General features: G+C 38.4%; 1 protein-coding gene across 3 annotated transcripts in view; it reads right to left on the reverse strand.

Annotated features, from left to right (window-relative positions):
* kiaa1549lb (KIAA1549-like b) overlaps positions 1 to 16,583 on the reverse strand; it is a 42,778-nt gene that overhangs the window by 20,617 nt on the left and 5,578 nt on the right. For 2 of the 3 annotated variants that reach the window (XM_077595099.1, XM_077595098.1), the window contains exons 2-7: positions 5,346 to 5,678; positions 3,336 to 3,827; positions 3,139 to 3,254; positions 1,798 to 2,017; positions 1,100 to 1,233; positions 799 to 967 (exon numbers count right to left, since the gene is read on the reverse strand). In XM_077595099.1, the coding sequence (XP_077451225.1) occupies positions 799 to 967; positions 1,100 to 1,233; positions 1,798 to 2,017; positions 3,139 to 3,254; positions 3,336 to 3,827; positions 5,346 to 5,678 (1,464 nt within the window). The remainder of the gene's footprint in view (positions 1 to 798; positions 968 to 1,099; positions 1,234 to 1,797; positions 2,018 to 3,138; positions 3,255 to 3,335; positions 3,828 to 5,345; positions 5,679 to 16,583) is intronic. The other variant, XM_077595100.1, reaches the window with a different exon arrangement.

Consider the following 16,583-nt stretch of genomic DNA (forward strand, 5'->3'; position numbering starts at 1 on the left):
CTTCGCAAAGACAATTTGACTGACCGCAACCATGACATCGAAATCTAATCTTTTTTTGCCACATTATATGAAACAGCTCAGTGCAGTGTAAAATATATCTTCACCTCTATTATCACACAAGAAGGTCTCGGGTAAATTTCACTATAACCTGAAAGAAAAAAAATGCAGAGCAATACACTTTATACACTCTTTTATAGCCTTTTAGCGCTTCCCCTCCGGCAAAGCCTTACACCTGATTACTGTATTGTACCTCGAAAAAGAAAGAGCATGCTGCAAGAAAAAGGGGGAATTTTGTTGCCAATCTAATTTCTATCACTAAGTTAATCATTTTTTATGAGAGCTCATATAATTATTCCCCAAATTGCTTTTTATGAGATCAAAAAGTTTTGTGTTTGACTCAAAGCAGTTGAGGCTGCATATGGGATGAAAACTGACGCCACACTGGGTCTCTACAGGAATACTGTTTAGTCTCATGCTGATTCTCTGTCATCATTGCTTTTTCCTCCTTTAAGTGCATCTAAAAAATACACTGAAAACCTGGCTTGAAAATTTAGCTGAGATGAAACACGTTACAGTTAATTGCATTTTAGCAACCATAATGCTGCAAGGTCATAATAGGTTGAATCATGGTGAGGGGAAAATCAGTGTATCACCTGATATTAATCAACAGTCCACAAAAATGAACGACCAGCACGCTTTGTTACACACGGGTTAAAAGGTTGGTGTCACATCAATCTGGAGAAAAACTGGCTCGTTAAATTACATTTGAGGTATTACTGTAGACAGATTGTAACTTACGCTCTGCGACGACAAGCGGTGGGTAAAAAAGGAAGTAGCCCACCAATTCAGAGGACAGCTGACCAAGGATGCTTGAAGCAGTGGTCCCATTTAGAAAGACAGTCCCATTTTTCACACAGTAAACCAGTGACACAGCGGGAGAGCCTGAAGCCTGGGAGACACTAAGCATCTGCGTAAAAGAAAATTAGGAGACAGAAAATTACATTGAAGGAATATCATGAAAAAAGCAATGAAGCACATTTTAAAATAATAACATAACCCATGCGTTTTTCTCACAGCTTGAATGAGTTGTTTTCCTCACCTGTACAGACAGTCTGCTGTTGATATTAAGCACTTTAGCCTGTGCTTCGGAAAAAACCTTCTCCAACCTTTCTTCCATTAGTTGAGAAAACTGACAGGAGCGTGGATCATCAGAAGCTCCCACAAATTGCAGAACTGAATGAGAAATGGGACATACTAAGTTCCTTTATTTTGTTTTTTTGGTTTTCAAGTATGTTATCACTGCGGAATGTGTATCAAAGCTAAAAGTTAAGATGTTCTTTTACTCAAACCATGCCATTTGATGAAAACACTTTTTTAAAACAAATTGAGACTAGTAGTATCAATTTCATTGAACTAATGCTGTTTCCAAAAACAAAACATCCTGTCAAAAGTCAGTCAAATAAAAGTGTAGTGTAATAACCAGAGTTTAACGATACTTTTATTGGACCAATGTTGTTTTATTTAGCAGTCAAATTCAAAACTGAGACCATGTTAAGATCTTTATAGAAAAAAATAATAATAAACCAAATTATGGAAAAACTGGGGCATGTAAAGAAAAATCAGGGTCGCAGCGTGTAACAATAAAAATACTTGAGTGTGATTCATTAAAATGTAGCTTTATACCAGGGTCTCTCTTTTTATTTTAATTCCTCTCAAAATCATAAAACACAATGCTACAGAAGCCTAATAACCTAACAATAGTCTTAAGATTATCTCATGTTTTTCTTACTTCCTGACCTGTTTTAAGCTGGAAGCCAGGAGCCGGGCTGGTTCGCCACGTCGCAATGGGAATGGGAAGCGCAGTAACCATAGGAAGATACTGTCGCAAGTCTGCAATCAGCTTATCACGACCATACCAGTCCAGGCCCGATAGCACAATGGAGGGGACGTAAATCATGTCTCTTCCAGTGACGTGATAAGCCACTGTCATGTTGGGTGAACCAAATACAGTCTCCACCTAAAAGCAGCACAATTGAAAATCACACAAATTGAGGATATACATGCTACACACATACACACACGACTGACATGCCACAAAAGGAATCTTACTGTGTATGATATCTTTCATTGTATTCAAATGTAAAGGTTTTACTAAAGCTAAAAGCAACCATCTTTCAAAGTAATGTATTAAAATAGACAAACTTTCGGTTGATAATTTTTCTTTTAATGGCTCCACACTGGCGCTGTTTGCTATCATCGTTGTCACATCTGCATGTTTGCTCACCTCCCAACCATTCAAAAGCCTTAATTAAACACAGAGGCGACTGCCCTTGCCAGCAGCTTGCATCCCATCGAATGAGAACACAGCGCTACTAAAAGAAACCCAAGGATCCTCTGGTGAAATGGGTTATTTGAGTGCAGCGAGGCAAGACTTTGTGGGAACACTGACCTTCAGATCAGTTGTTTTGAATGACACTATGAATAACTATTTCTTTAATATGGTTGGTATTGAGGTTGTCGTTTGCAGTGGTGTAGAACTGCACTCGCCGTTACCAGGTGTTATGGATACCTAATTTTCCAGAATAAAAAAAGTTCTAATTTAATGTGGGCCCCTTATACCACCGCAAACATCAACCACAAAAATTGTGTAACGTTGATTCCAAATCAGAAGGCATGACAGCTTGACGATTGGTTTCGTCCTTATTGAGACAGTGTACCTCATCACCCACTTCCTTGTGGGACACAATCACTCAACCTCATTTCTATATCAGTCCTGACATAGCCTACATGAGGGTGCTTGGTCTACGTGTTCAATTTACTTTCAGTTGATAATCCTGTAAATGTGTGTCAAGGGAAACAACAAAGTGTTGACAAATGCTGAGAATTTTTTAGTACAGCAGAGCTCCGAGGCAGTTCATGGAAAGGTGGAGGATGATCACAATGAAAAACAAAGTGGCCTGAGAAAAAAAGGGGGGGGTGCTAACAAAGAAAGTTTACCCAGGGCTAAACTTTTCAAAAGCACCAAATTTGATCTGAGAACTCGCTGAGTGTATTGGGAAGTATGCATCCTTTGTTTGAACGTGTGCTACATCCACTGTTTAAAGTAAGCAAATGCATAGCAGCAAGAGATAATCTGACCTGAGCTTGGGCTGAGCTATCATTCAGAGCTTTCCGCAGACCCTGACTGAGTCCCCGGCGCAGATTCTGTCTTTGGATGCTGTCAAGCCTGTTCCTCCTTACATAGATGGACACAACTAAGACAAAGGAATGTCGAGATGAATGATGAACTTTGATGTGAACTTACTTACAAAGCATTGAGCGTGGCTTAGTTTTACCTGTTCTCACCCACATTCTTTCAGTAATGTTACACAGCTGAGGTTGAGCTTCTGTTGTGGTGGTGGTAAAAGGGGACATAAAGACAGTTGTGCCTCCCCTTGGAGGGCTCGTCCTTGGGAAAGGTGGTGTGAATATTCTTCTGCTAAACGGAGCCCTTATGGTTGTGGTGGTGGTGGTCGTTTTCCAGAAAACCGTCGCAGGTAAAACTGAAGTTTGAACGGTCGACTGTGTGGTAGTGACTCTTTGCGAAGGCGTTGAACTGTGAGGCATTCTTGCAGTGGTGCTTGAAATCACGCTTGTGGTGCTGAGCTTCACAGAGGCTGTTGTGGTGTTCTGTTGAGCAGTCAAAGGCCATACCTGAGATGTCCTCTCAGGGGGTTCAGGAGAAGACGTCATTTCAGCCGATTTCGAGGGAGCTAGCCTGTTCCCTTTGGGAGGAGTGGGCACAGACACACGAGATGTCCTGGCGGTCAACGTCTCCCTTTCCGCCACTGTAGGAAGACAAACATTAGTCAAATTAGAATATTCTATTGCAAGAAGTATCAGCAATTCATAAATAGAATCAGTGTTCACTACTATTACCAGAGGAACCATATTTTGTAAGCATGTGCAGGATCAAGCACCTGCCAATCTTAGATGTTCACGCGATGGTCCATCTGCTGGTATATTTGAATTTGCCAAATAAAGGCCAGTGGCCATATTTTCATTTTCAAATACATTTTCTTTGTGTTTGGTGGTGCTCCACTTTCTAAGTGCTGCCATCGGGTTTGTGCCAAAGCTGAAAATAGCTCTTAATACCTCAGTGCTTCAGTATACCTGCCGATCATTAGAGGTGTTACTGATAGTAGAGGTTTTGGACTATATACAAGAAGCAAGCACACCAGGCTGCCTGCGTCTGTTGTTCCAGTAGGCATTTCATTACTTTTTCATAACTCTTCATTGGAGTGCCTTTGCAGTGATATGTTGATTGTTCGGGAGTGTGATTCATTGTTTCTTCGTGTTGCAGTGTAATGACTTGTGTAGGTCCGCTCCCAAGTCGTTTGCTTTTTGAAAAAGTTTACAGTACAGTTGCTGTCCTCCTTGCTTTTACTCTATTCACACTTACGAATTCATGGCTCGGCTGGAGGAATTAATCTGACATAAGAATTAAGTCTTCATGCACACAGGCTTCAGAGATGTGACTGTCACTCAAGGCAGACATCGAGAAGCTTTAGTATCACATATTCAAGCACTAGTCCATATATTTTTCCCAAGCTGTCGATAAAACAATGATGGCAAGGACTTAAGACTAACTGTGACTACCTGTCAGCAATAAATCACTGTTTAGATGTCTTTAAAGACAAGAGATGCATCAGATCCCTTTGCAGACAGATGCTTATGTTGATCAAGTAAATTGAATGTTAACATTTGTGTCTACAATCTTGGCATTGATGTGCAGGCACCTTGATTTCTCTTCATTTAACACTCTCCATGGAGTGAGTTATGTCTCTACTTGAGTGATGAATCAATTAGCGTACTTTAATATATTTTCCTTTTTACCGCTGGTGATAATGATGGCATGGAGACCAGTGCAATTGGGAGTTATGGTTCCACATATAAAAAACCTGAATGTTAAGATATTGAAGGACTTCAAATTTCCCATAGATGTGAATTTGTTTGTGAATGGCTGTCTACATGAGCCCTGCCATTTTCTGGTAAACCATCCAGGGTGTTACCAAAGTCAGCTGGGATTGTCTCCAGCTCACTCGCAGCACTAATGAGGACAAGCTGTACAGAAAATGGATGGTTGTTACTGTTTAATTTAGTGGGACTGAGAGGATTGATTCAATGACCTTGAGAGGAAAAATCTTTGGTACTACGGGAAGAGGCCAATGGAGACAGACAATAAAGAAAGCCCGGTGTTAGTGGCTAAAGACTGCGATGATTAATGTGATTCCTAACATGTAAGAATAAAACACTTCATAATCATGGAAAAATTAGAACATGGTGTAGTAAGTAGACAGTCTTACATGAACTTCCTGGGGAGGATGAAGAAAAGGTCTCTGAGTCTCGGTTAGAAATGTGTGAAGGCCATTGGGTGATATTGATGTCAGTTGAGAGTGTCGGGGAAGTTTGACTATTACCAAGGCTCTGTGGGTGTTTGACAGTTTCCGCCACCACAGTTACGACAGATGAAAAGGCGGGTAGGCCCAATAGACCTTGCCCCTCAGATTCTGAGCCAGCCTCTAAGTGGGGCACCGCAAAAGGTGCCCGCTGGTCAGACGACGGATGAGCAGGAGCAGCTAGAACAGCGTGGTTGCTTGGTAAAGAGAAGGAGCCAGAGGCATCATCCCTGTTCTTTTCTGTAAATAGAATAAAAAGTAGAGATTGTGTAAATATTCAAGTGACCAAAAATGATGCAGACCTGTCTCTGATTGCAGTTTGTTCATTTTGAGGCTTGTTTAACAATAAAACAATTTGCTCTCCCTAAAAATAACAATAAGTAATAATAACAAAAGTGACTATTGCACCGAAACTTCAGCTACTCATTGGAAAATAGCTCCCTATAAGGTCAGGAAGTCCAAGTCTATGATTAAGTCCATGTCACCTTACACATTGGACCTATAAATCAGAAAACAGTTTTACTAGATTATAAACTGATGTGGTTATGGATTTTCCGACCCCTCGACCAGATCTTGAAGTGTTCCTTGGAGAGAGATTACAGAGAGTGTAGAACACACTCACAGGTTTTGCTGTGACACGGCTTTCCTAAAGTAATTCTTTTTGGTGTGAAAAGAACTTAATCGGGGATGACATTGACAAAGGGCCATAAACAATCAGTGTTAAAAGGAAACTTTCTTGTACTTTCCTAAAGATTGTTTTATCATATCTATCGCAGTCTGGATTTACTAACTATTGCATTGTATAATCAAATTGGAGGTGATGGATGACCGCTACTGTATGCAAACATTAGTTTTCTGTGCTGTCTCATGTATCCTGATCCAATATCAAATTTTAAATTGTTTTGTGCTCAGTTGAAAAATGACAATTTCATCTGGCCTTCAAAATGTTGGCAAAAATGCAAAAGAAAAACTCTACGGCAGAGGTAGGGTAAAAGACTGAAATTATTATTGATCCTCATGATAAAATCAAGTAATGGACTAACTTTTAAAACCTGCTTTGGTGAAATGATTTTGAAAATGTTTTTGCCACATTACAATAATAACTAGAAATCAGAAGACAAATGGCCGATGTGTTGTCCTATTTTATGTAGTGCAGGTGCCATTCTCTGCTCTTAGTCACATTCAATCTGCAATAGGTCTATCAATGGGTTTCATCCATTTCCTGTGACTATTTCTCATCCTCTACGTATGGTGAAGTGCATGCAAATAGCTGTCCTTCACAGTACATTATGAAATTTGAAGGAGAACTTTGAATACTAAGTGCAGTGTTGAGCACAATGATTTAGATTCATGTATTTAAAATCACTTCAAGTACATGTAAAACTTTCGAAGGTTCTGATATTTTTACATTAGAATGAGAATAATGAAGAAATACTCAATTCACTGACTTGTACCTGCAAATGTCCCAATTGTCCCATTTAGTTCATTTGTAAATTGTGTGTCTTCAAACCACATGATCTTTCTTACTTTCCATACTTTATTAACGGAACAATATCGTCAAATGTGATCATCACCATGTGACAATCTCGATCCTTTATTTAAAGCTTGAAAAAAAATAACAAAAGTGAAACGAGAAGTTCCCAAAGGATGCTTGAGCAGCTTTAGGTCACCAAGTCCAACCATACAAGAATTAGGAAACAGACATTCCAGCACTGTTTCTGCTCTCCTAACACAAATTCTGAAGCCAATTCTTGCTGCCATATTGGCTTGCAATAGTTATCCACCTGCTCAAAACAAGTGGAGCATATGGGATAATTTTTCAACAATGGGCAAAAAAGGCAAAGTGATCAAATAAATGAAGTTTTGGCTCATAGGAGAGAAAATGGAAAGTGGAGCTGGCGAGATTGGACAAGTAGGTGCAGTCAAATGAGGGATTGGAGGTGAGGTCAATTGTGAAGGAAATAAATGAAAGAGGAAAGACTATAAGTGTTCATGGTCTCCAGTTTCTTTAAGTTTGATAAGATTGGTGGTTAAATGATTAATAAAATAACAATATTCATCATTTGTATGTTATATAATAGCTGTCAGACTTCCCCAGTATTATCTGTATTAAGGTGTTAATGTCCTATATCTGAAATTTAAAAGGTGACACTTATGCCCACAGAAATAAATGTAAAGTTGTGTATTTTGTTTAAACCGCAGAAAGTGTCTCTCCATCAGCCTAGTGAATTCCAATTTGGAGTGACATAGAACATATTGATGCCTCTTTTTTGTCATTGTTTTCACCATCTGTTGAACTGCTGTTTGTTAAGGGAGTTGAGTTCACTGCCACCATATGGTGCTTGTACTTCACATTTGCTCACAAGTCAAAAGAAAAAACGCAAGTATTCATGAACAAAAATCATGCTGTCTCATTAAGTCACTTATATATTAAAGTGTTAACAATCAAGCTGAAATCTGTGACACCTATGGTACATCTGCACATTGATGCAAGCTCTGCACAGGCGGTTGTGGTTCGAGAAAGTTTTTGATAGTTAAAAACTAAATTAACAAAAAATACAGCATGTTTAATTGTGGTTGTCTCACAGAACATTGCAGGCATACACTACAAGAACAACAATATCCAACATTATGTTTGAAAATGTTTCTTTCACATCAGTTCAGTCTTTTTTCCATTTAAAACTTTCTCTCAGAAGTTCAAACAAATGCTTTGCATTCATCCCCTGAGCAGATAGAAATATGTTTGAGTAACCAAAAGTCCAGAATGTCACAGTGTTCTCCATTATACTACTTTTACTTTTGCTCTCAGCTGTTTTTGTGCTGTTGAGTACAGAAAATGGTAAACAAGAGAGTACATTTCCAAAGAGAGGCGCAGAAAACCCTGGGAGCAGAGAAACACATTTCAGAACTAGGATCATCTGCTTGTGATGAGGTGCCATAGGCAGCCCTGAGGTTTGGATCCTTTTCATAGAACACACACACACACAAATTGGTAATGCAAGCAAGCTCTTCTTTGTGTGTGACTATGTCGTTGGGATGTTTGGAGTGTCCTGACAGCCAGTGATCGTCAATGCTGAGGTGACACAATGCAGCACTTTCTATTTTCTTTCGCGACAGGCATCAGCTGTCTGGAGCACAGCCCGGGAAACACTTAACTACTGCAGCCATGCAGGAATGTGGACGATAAAAGGGATGTTTTTCCTTTTTGTCAAGAGTTTTTCATCTTTCTCAATGAAAAATTCCATTCAGTTAAGGTGCCTCCAAAAGAAAACATCACGTATTTGAGAGATGCAGATATACCGCTTTAGAGCGGAGAATACCTGTTTAATGAAGAAACACGCTGTGCACTTATCCAACATTTGGTAGTCTGGTAGTACTGGTAGTACTGGTTACTGTTGACTTGTACACTCAGATTTTTCCGTTATACCAAATACAGAATATCAGGCTTACTGAAAGCTGGGGAACATAAAATGGTCCAGAAATATCTTGACAAGAACCGGACAGACATACAAATATTCCTCCTTGCAAAGACTTCCACCCCAGGCAAGAGAAAGCCATTTCTCAGTTTCGTTTAAAAAGGTAACAGGGGACACATTTTTGCTGAATTCTTACATGAAAGATTATGTATTTGCTAGCTCAAACACTTCCAGGAGAAATAGATGCTAGAAGCTATTGATTCTTTGGCCTCAATGTGCACATTCAGAAAGATGCAATTTCTCTAAATGGTGCATAACTTGTACAATGCACGCTATTCCTGTTCAATAGCCCGTTATTTTTCTAAGAAATAATATTAGGGATTTTAACAAAATGGGGGGCACCTGAATCCTAATAACATAACATTTAGTCATTTTCAATGTAAGGACAGTGACAACATTTCAAGTGTACATAAAAGGCCGGATTCTGGATTTAAAGAATTGGCATGACAGTCATTGGAATCCAAATGGACTGGTTAAGCTCAAAAGGGTGGGATGCCCATTACTCAGAAACCTCTCAACATTAGAAATTAATGATATGAAAGAAGGAAGACCCATTAAAAGCTAATAGAAGTACTCAGCCATCATTTTTAAAAGCAGAATCTACACTTAAATTGACTTTTTTCCCAAATCTACCACCGTGGTGTAAAATATATATACATAATTCACAATAAACCTGACATTGTCAAAATATTTCTAACTTTATTTTAACAGACTATGTCAAACATAAATGTATAGCAGAGCGGGATCTGAATTTCCCCTCGAGGACAATGAGTGGAAATTGAAAAAAATAAATAAAGATCATTGCTACTCATTTTATCTCACTTTGGGCACACAATGGCAAAATAATTAATCAAATTAGAAAAAAATCCAATTGGAGTACATCATTGTGCCTCTTCAAATAACATCTATTCACTGGAAAACTCTATCTGGCACAAGTGCGTGCAAAGAGGAAGGTGTATATGACTGCATTAAAACTCATGGTCGTCTGCAGCGTGCATGATGGAAGAGGAAACAGGACGAGAAGATAACTGCATACTGTTACTCTGATAGATCTCGTAATCGGGGCGGCCGGTTGACGAGGAGGATGTGAAATGGCGGGTGGGGGTCAAGGGAGGGCGACGGCTAATGAGATTACGTACAAGGTGAGCACAACTGTCACCTTCTGAGTTATGCGTTTGCTCTACTGAAGTTGGCAGAGCTAATACTCTGATGGGACATTTTCATTAATTGGAAATTTCACTTTTAGAGAGTCAACATCATCTCACAAGAATAGTCGTCCAAAAGTGAGTGGTTATCCTCACATGGAATTTAAGATTTCATTTATTTTTACTTTATGCATAGATGGTGGAAGAATGAAATTAATTTGTCATTCCTCAATTAGAAAAAGAGCAGTCAAGACTTTTATAATTAAAAGTAAAAATCAAAAGTGAATCACAATGAAGTGGAGTACAACCCAAGTTGACATTCATTGTTAGGTTATTAGTGTTTTAAGCACTGATTTTGCATGTACAATGTACATTAAGTGCTTTGCATAAATGGAGACCGTCCAGATTGTTTTGACGGTGGCTTCGTTACAGAAATGAAAACAGTGGCGATTTGCACTGGCCACAAAGTCACCTTTGTTTTTTGTTTTCAAGTGACAACTGAAGACAATTGTTCAGTTTTCTCACAAGGTTATATAAGACATGCAGGTGATCTCAAGTTCTGGACATCTGCAGCGACAGAATCAGCACAAAGGCATGTTGAGGGCTTGATGATTTTCCCGTGTGACTGGGTGAGAGCGATCACATGTCTCCTCATCTGACTGCTTAATTGCGCCCGAAGAGACATTTCAGAGCAAGTCAGTGCTCCTTAAATCATCTGACAGACTGTACAGTAGTGCCTTGCCTTACGAGTTTCATTTGTTCAATGTTTGTTATCTAATGGCTGCTTGTTGTTAAATTCGCTGCCACCAGTTAGTGCACAAGACTTTCAGATTTTAACTGAGGACAGAGAAGACAACTGAAGACGCAATTATCAGCAAGACGTCTCCGTAGTCATTAAGGCTCCCCCTACATAGTGATAGCTGTGTATCACTGTACTAATAAGTCATAGTAACATGAACCAGTCTCCAAAAAGGAGCAGCAGAGGTCAGTGAAGGCAAGAGAAGCTTGAAAGTAACCGGACAAAGAGAGATAATAAGGTGAGAAAAGGATGTTAAGCTTTAGTTAAAGCCTACTGAAATCTTGAGCCTAGCAATGCCGACTAAAGCTTAAATGCTTTGTAGTCTGAGGTCCAGGCAAGCTGCAAGGCACAATCAAATCCTGCCCTTTTTGACTATAGGGCCTGTATAAGGATTTAGGTTTCAAAAAAGGCTTCACTCATTCTGCTGTAAAGGTAATGAGATCGAGTAGCAGCCATGTAGCTTTAAGATAATACAGGTTGTGACGAAAATATTGTTTTGGACACATGAGGCAAAGTTTGTTTGTGATTGTTGTTGTTTACCTTAAGGTTCTGCATAAAAGAGTGGTGGTGAATTACTCCAGTAAATCAGATCTTGGTGGTGGTCTGCTTTTAGCAATTTCTTTTTGTACTGATCGGTCTGATTTAATGTAAAATGTGCTTAAGATGTTACGTAAACATAACTTTGCAAATTGTGGATTCTTGAAAATAAGATGAGTTCAGAGTTCAAGGTTCATCTTTATTGTTTTATTGCCTTGTGTAATAATTCATTGCTGCTACTTAGTGTCATCTTAGGGCAATAAAAAATCTATTTCGGATCATGTATTTCTCAAGCTTATTAGATTGACTGCTGGGCTGGAGCCTATCCAAGCTGACGTTGAAGGAAAGCAGCCAATCACAGGGCATATAGATATTCACAATGACATCCAGACTTAACAACAACTGACAATCGCATGTTTGGAATGTCCAAACTGAACATAGCTGGGAAGGCCTCAGTTAAGATTCAACCATTGAACCTCAAAGTGCAAAGTAGACATGTTTAGTATTAGGTTACAATGCTTTCAAGTAACTACTATGTCAAACGAATAAACACTGAATGATATATTTTCCTCCATTTTCAATTAAGGGAACCCAGATAAACTTGCATTAAAAAACGGGAGGAAACGATATACACGCCTAATGAAATGGCTTCTACAAGCACACACTATTGACTAACACCCCAAACCAGCACCATCACAGTAATACCACCTAGTCTATCAATTCAAAGTGATCACATTGTCACTGTTGATGTTCCACAGCTGCTGCAAAGTAAAATCTTTGCAGGTTCAGGCTGACAGGATGATGGATCGGTTCTGCAAGGAAAGCCTCGGTTCTGTGCAGCTGCCCTAAACATTACTGCAGCTTGTGCTGGGACACAAGCGGATACCCCACTGTCATGGTTCTAATAAGGTCAAAAATAGGAGCGAAGGAAAAAGAACACACCATTCTCATTTCGCAACCACACTACATAATAGACAGCTCTATACTACACTTGTGCAACCTTTACCTGAATCAAACATCATTTGATGTATATCTTTGACAACTCTTAATCTTATGAAAGTAAAATGTCTTTTAACGGTTTCCATTACTCTATACAGTGTGCCAATGAATCAAATTGTAAGATATAATTATGTAGCAAGCAAGTAATTTAGAGAACAAAGAGCTCCCTGTGGTTACATAATTTTTATGATAACTACACGGAAATTTCAAGCTGAAAGAAGTTGTTTCAAAGCAATACCAGAGGCAGGCAGCATGGTGTGAATTGTGGTTAGATATCTCTGCAGTCAATGGTGGTTAATTTGAAACTCACATGGACTTTTCTGTGTAGCACTTCTATATAGGTTATATACTACTATATATAGTATATATATTTCACTTTAATTATTATGAAGCAGCATGGTGGCTGCCCTGTTAGCAAAACACCTCACAGTTGTGAGATTAATATCCATCTGAGGATTTTGCATGTTTTACTTTTGTATGTTTGCTACTCCAGTTTTCTCCTACATCCCCAAAACAAGCAATATTAGAGTCAACTTTTACAAAGGGGACATTAAAAGGACACTAAAATAAACAATAAAAAAAAATCATTAAATAATGCTTTATTGTTAACAATTTGATCGACTGTAGAACATTAGTTTGACTTCTGGCTGATGTCAGCGGTGATAGATTCCCAGAATAGGAAAAGTGGTGCCGAAAATAATAGAATAAAATGATGTTATACATTTAAAATCTTTGGTTATTCTTAAATACATCCAGTTTACTACTACTGTGCTAAACTACTCTGCACAAACTTAGTATTGCACTGGAATCATCCGTTATGATAATACTGTGGGGCACAAGCTGACACGCACCATTATCTGGCATGTCTTCTCAGAGACCACTAATGAAACACAAATTTGATTTTTAATGAATAAAAAGAGAAATTAGAATAGTAAAATGCTAGGAAATAGGACAATGTAATGCATGAGTGTTCAGACGAAACCATATACTATGTTCTCTGATTAAATTGGGGAGATTTAATTAACCTGAATATTATATCTTATATATCACATCGTGTATGTCTACTAGCTATACCAATGGTAGTTCTGCTGGTTTATTTTAAGAGCCCAAATGGCAGAGGATGGCTGTTAAGAGGTGTCCTCAGAGAAACCGTCTTTTCTTGCTGCTGGCAATGTAGTATCCATATAGCAGCTTTCTTTAAAAAAAAAGGAACTAGGGCAGATCACTACATGTCAGTATGGAGAAATTTGATGGATGGGGGATCTCAAGCTCATCTCCCATGCCAAATAACATAACATTTTTTTTAAATCTCTCGATTTTGTTCTTTTAGTTGAGCTGCTTTGCTAACTAACCTGACAGCATGACAGATTGTGGGATAAAGTCAAGCAGAGCAAAGCTGTATGAAAAAAAGTGACCACTAAAAAAACCATAGATGATTAGAAAAATAACATTAGAATAGTGGTTCTTACTTTGCGGTACCTAGAAATAAATAAATTACTAGTACGTATATATATATATTTCCATGTACCTTGTTAGTAAACACTACAAATATTTTAGGGAAAAGATAATACTCATTTTTAAATGTTTCAGATTATGGAGAGTATGACCACAGAACACTCGTGTTCAACATTTAAAAATTATTTTCTTTCATAAAAAGAAACTAGTCAGTTAACCACAATGATTCAGATTTTATTTTCTCATTTGTCTGGCAAGAACATGCGTGCCGCTATTTCCTCCCCATAACTTCCATTGAACATATCTTTATGGGCTTCACCACAAAGGAATAAAGGACTGGCTTCAAACATTACTGAGATGAATGGCAGGAAAACTAAAAGGCATCAACATCTAACGCTGCGCTTCACCTTCATTGACTTGTTCATATGGGCGTGATTCAAGAAAGACGGTCACGTTGCATACAGCAGTGTCGCGAAATTGATTAATAAATCAGCCAGCTCCTAAATTAAGAACGCATGCAAGCACAACTAAAAAATATTCCCACCAGTCAGCTTCTGGTTTTCCTATAATCCCTTTCAAGTAAAATTATTGCAAGCTTCTTTTTTAACACTACTGTTAGATTCATTTGAATGCTGGAACCCAAAAATACAATTCCACATGACAAGAATTTGTGGATGAAATTTGATTGCTATAGATGACGTCTGTTGTCTTCACTGAATACTCAATGAAAAGCTCCTCTACCATGTCTGGCACTTATACAAGTGCTACAAACAGCAATCATTTCCACACAAATCGACCAATTAAGAGAGTTGGTACATTTAATGTTTAGCAACAATGTATCATGTGAAACCAACAGTAAGACCAGAAAAAAATCACTTCAGCAGCAAATGAATAGCCATAAATTCAATGTAACCTGGGTTACCTGAACACCATAATGTCCCCCCTCTGCACAAAATCATGTTAGTGGTGATCTCAGACAAGCATCACACCCACACACTCAAGTGACGTAACAGCACATCACTGATGGATGACGAAGGGGGTGGAAACTCCACCGTTTGTGTGCAGAAGTGATTTGTTTGTAAAACGTGCAAAGAGATAGCTCTCAAGGGGCGGTGCTGGAGCACATTGGGTTTGTACCTGGGATGAACTTGTCCTTTGGGAGTTAACTGTGTCATTTGAACACTAACAAAGGGGCCACAAAGCACTAAGGAAAAGACATGAATCAAAAAAATGTTACATGCTAGAGGACAGAAGTGTAGCTCTAAAGGCAATTCAACATTTTTTAATTGATTGTACCTGCCAGGGAAGCTCAATAAACCTATGATTGCCTCCGTCAAGGATGTTTGTTGAAATGTAGTATTTCACAAACTCTGACAATATCTATTTTGCTTATCCTGTTCAAAGTGTCGGGCGAGTCAGTCAATCACAGGTCACAACCTCTAATGTAGTTGGTGAGAGTTGTTTAAATTACACTCAAATGTAAGAAGCACTGAAAGTCTTTAAACATGCATGCTGCAGGACGCTTGGAAAAGATGGATTACTCATGAATAACATTTCAACAAGTGTTGAGTTGTCTGTTTAATGTGCTCTGAGTTTGTGACGCTTCAGAGTAACTGGTGAGGCAATTTGGCTTCTGCTGCGAGAAAACAGGAATAATGGGACTTTACAGTCCAAATGAAATACGATAATAAATAGAAAGAAATAGCTATTTAAACAACGAGTAGCTCTTGTGAGTCAACTTCAGGGGCTGAGTGAGGACAGGAGGATACTCACTAACCTCATGGATTACAAGTGAGTGACATGTTGGTTTATGTAATGAAATTCTATGAATAACTTTGAAGCACAGAATAATTCAAGTGTGTGAAATGGATGAAATGAATATTTCAAAATCATAAATATTTCTTTTTCCTTTAGTTTTAAGCCAAAAAAGAAAATTTTTAGTGAAATAATGTGGGGCTGCAATCAGGGAAAATGGTCTATTAACAGCAATGTGACTTGAAGTAGTACCAACTTGAAACGTACATAATTACTCTTCACCAGCAATTCTCATGTTATGATAATATGAGTATCAGTTGTACTATTTTACTTTTTAAATTAGACTTCTCAACTGTTACGGAGATCTTAGAGCAAATATAAATGCTACTTTTACTTGTACCCCCAAAGATATCACATCAGATGCTGACTACAGTAATCCCATTCAACTATGTTATCAACACAATAGAATTAAGATACACAAAAGAATTCCCTTTTCCACTTTTACATGACACAATTTGATTATTCTTTGTTTTAGTGGCCGTGAGAAATACTAAAAAAACAGGTCAGGTCACAGACAAGATTACATCCATTGTCACGTCTAATTAAAATGGGGTGAACAGGCAACAATAACGTTAAATAGGTTACAGTGGAGTAACTCCAAAAAAGTAATATTAAACATGTTCCAGCTTTGTCCCACATTTGAAAAACATGCACTTTGCATTCATTAAAAACGCTAAATTGTCCATTGCTGTGGATATGGGTATGAATGATTATATGTGCATGATAAAGGATTAAGAAGTCAATGTAAATAAGTCCGTCATGTAAATGGCATCTCTATGAATCAGACCAGCTGCCCTTTGTGAGGCGATATCGGCGAAGGATTTGTCTTCCACTGGCATATATGAGCACTCAAATCCACAAAGCAAAACTGGAGAGAAACTTATCTCATAACACTAGCATAAATATTCCCCTGATTGCA

The sequence above is a fragment of the Stigmatopora argus genome, chromosome 2, assembly GCF_051989625.1.
Source record: "Stigmatopora argus isolate UIUO_Sarg chromosome 2, RoL_Sarg_1.0, whole genome shotgun sequence".
NCBI classification, from domain to species: Eukaryota; Metazoa; Chordata; class Actinopteri; order Syngnathiformes; family Syngnathidae; genus Stigmatopora; species Stigmatopora argus.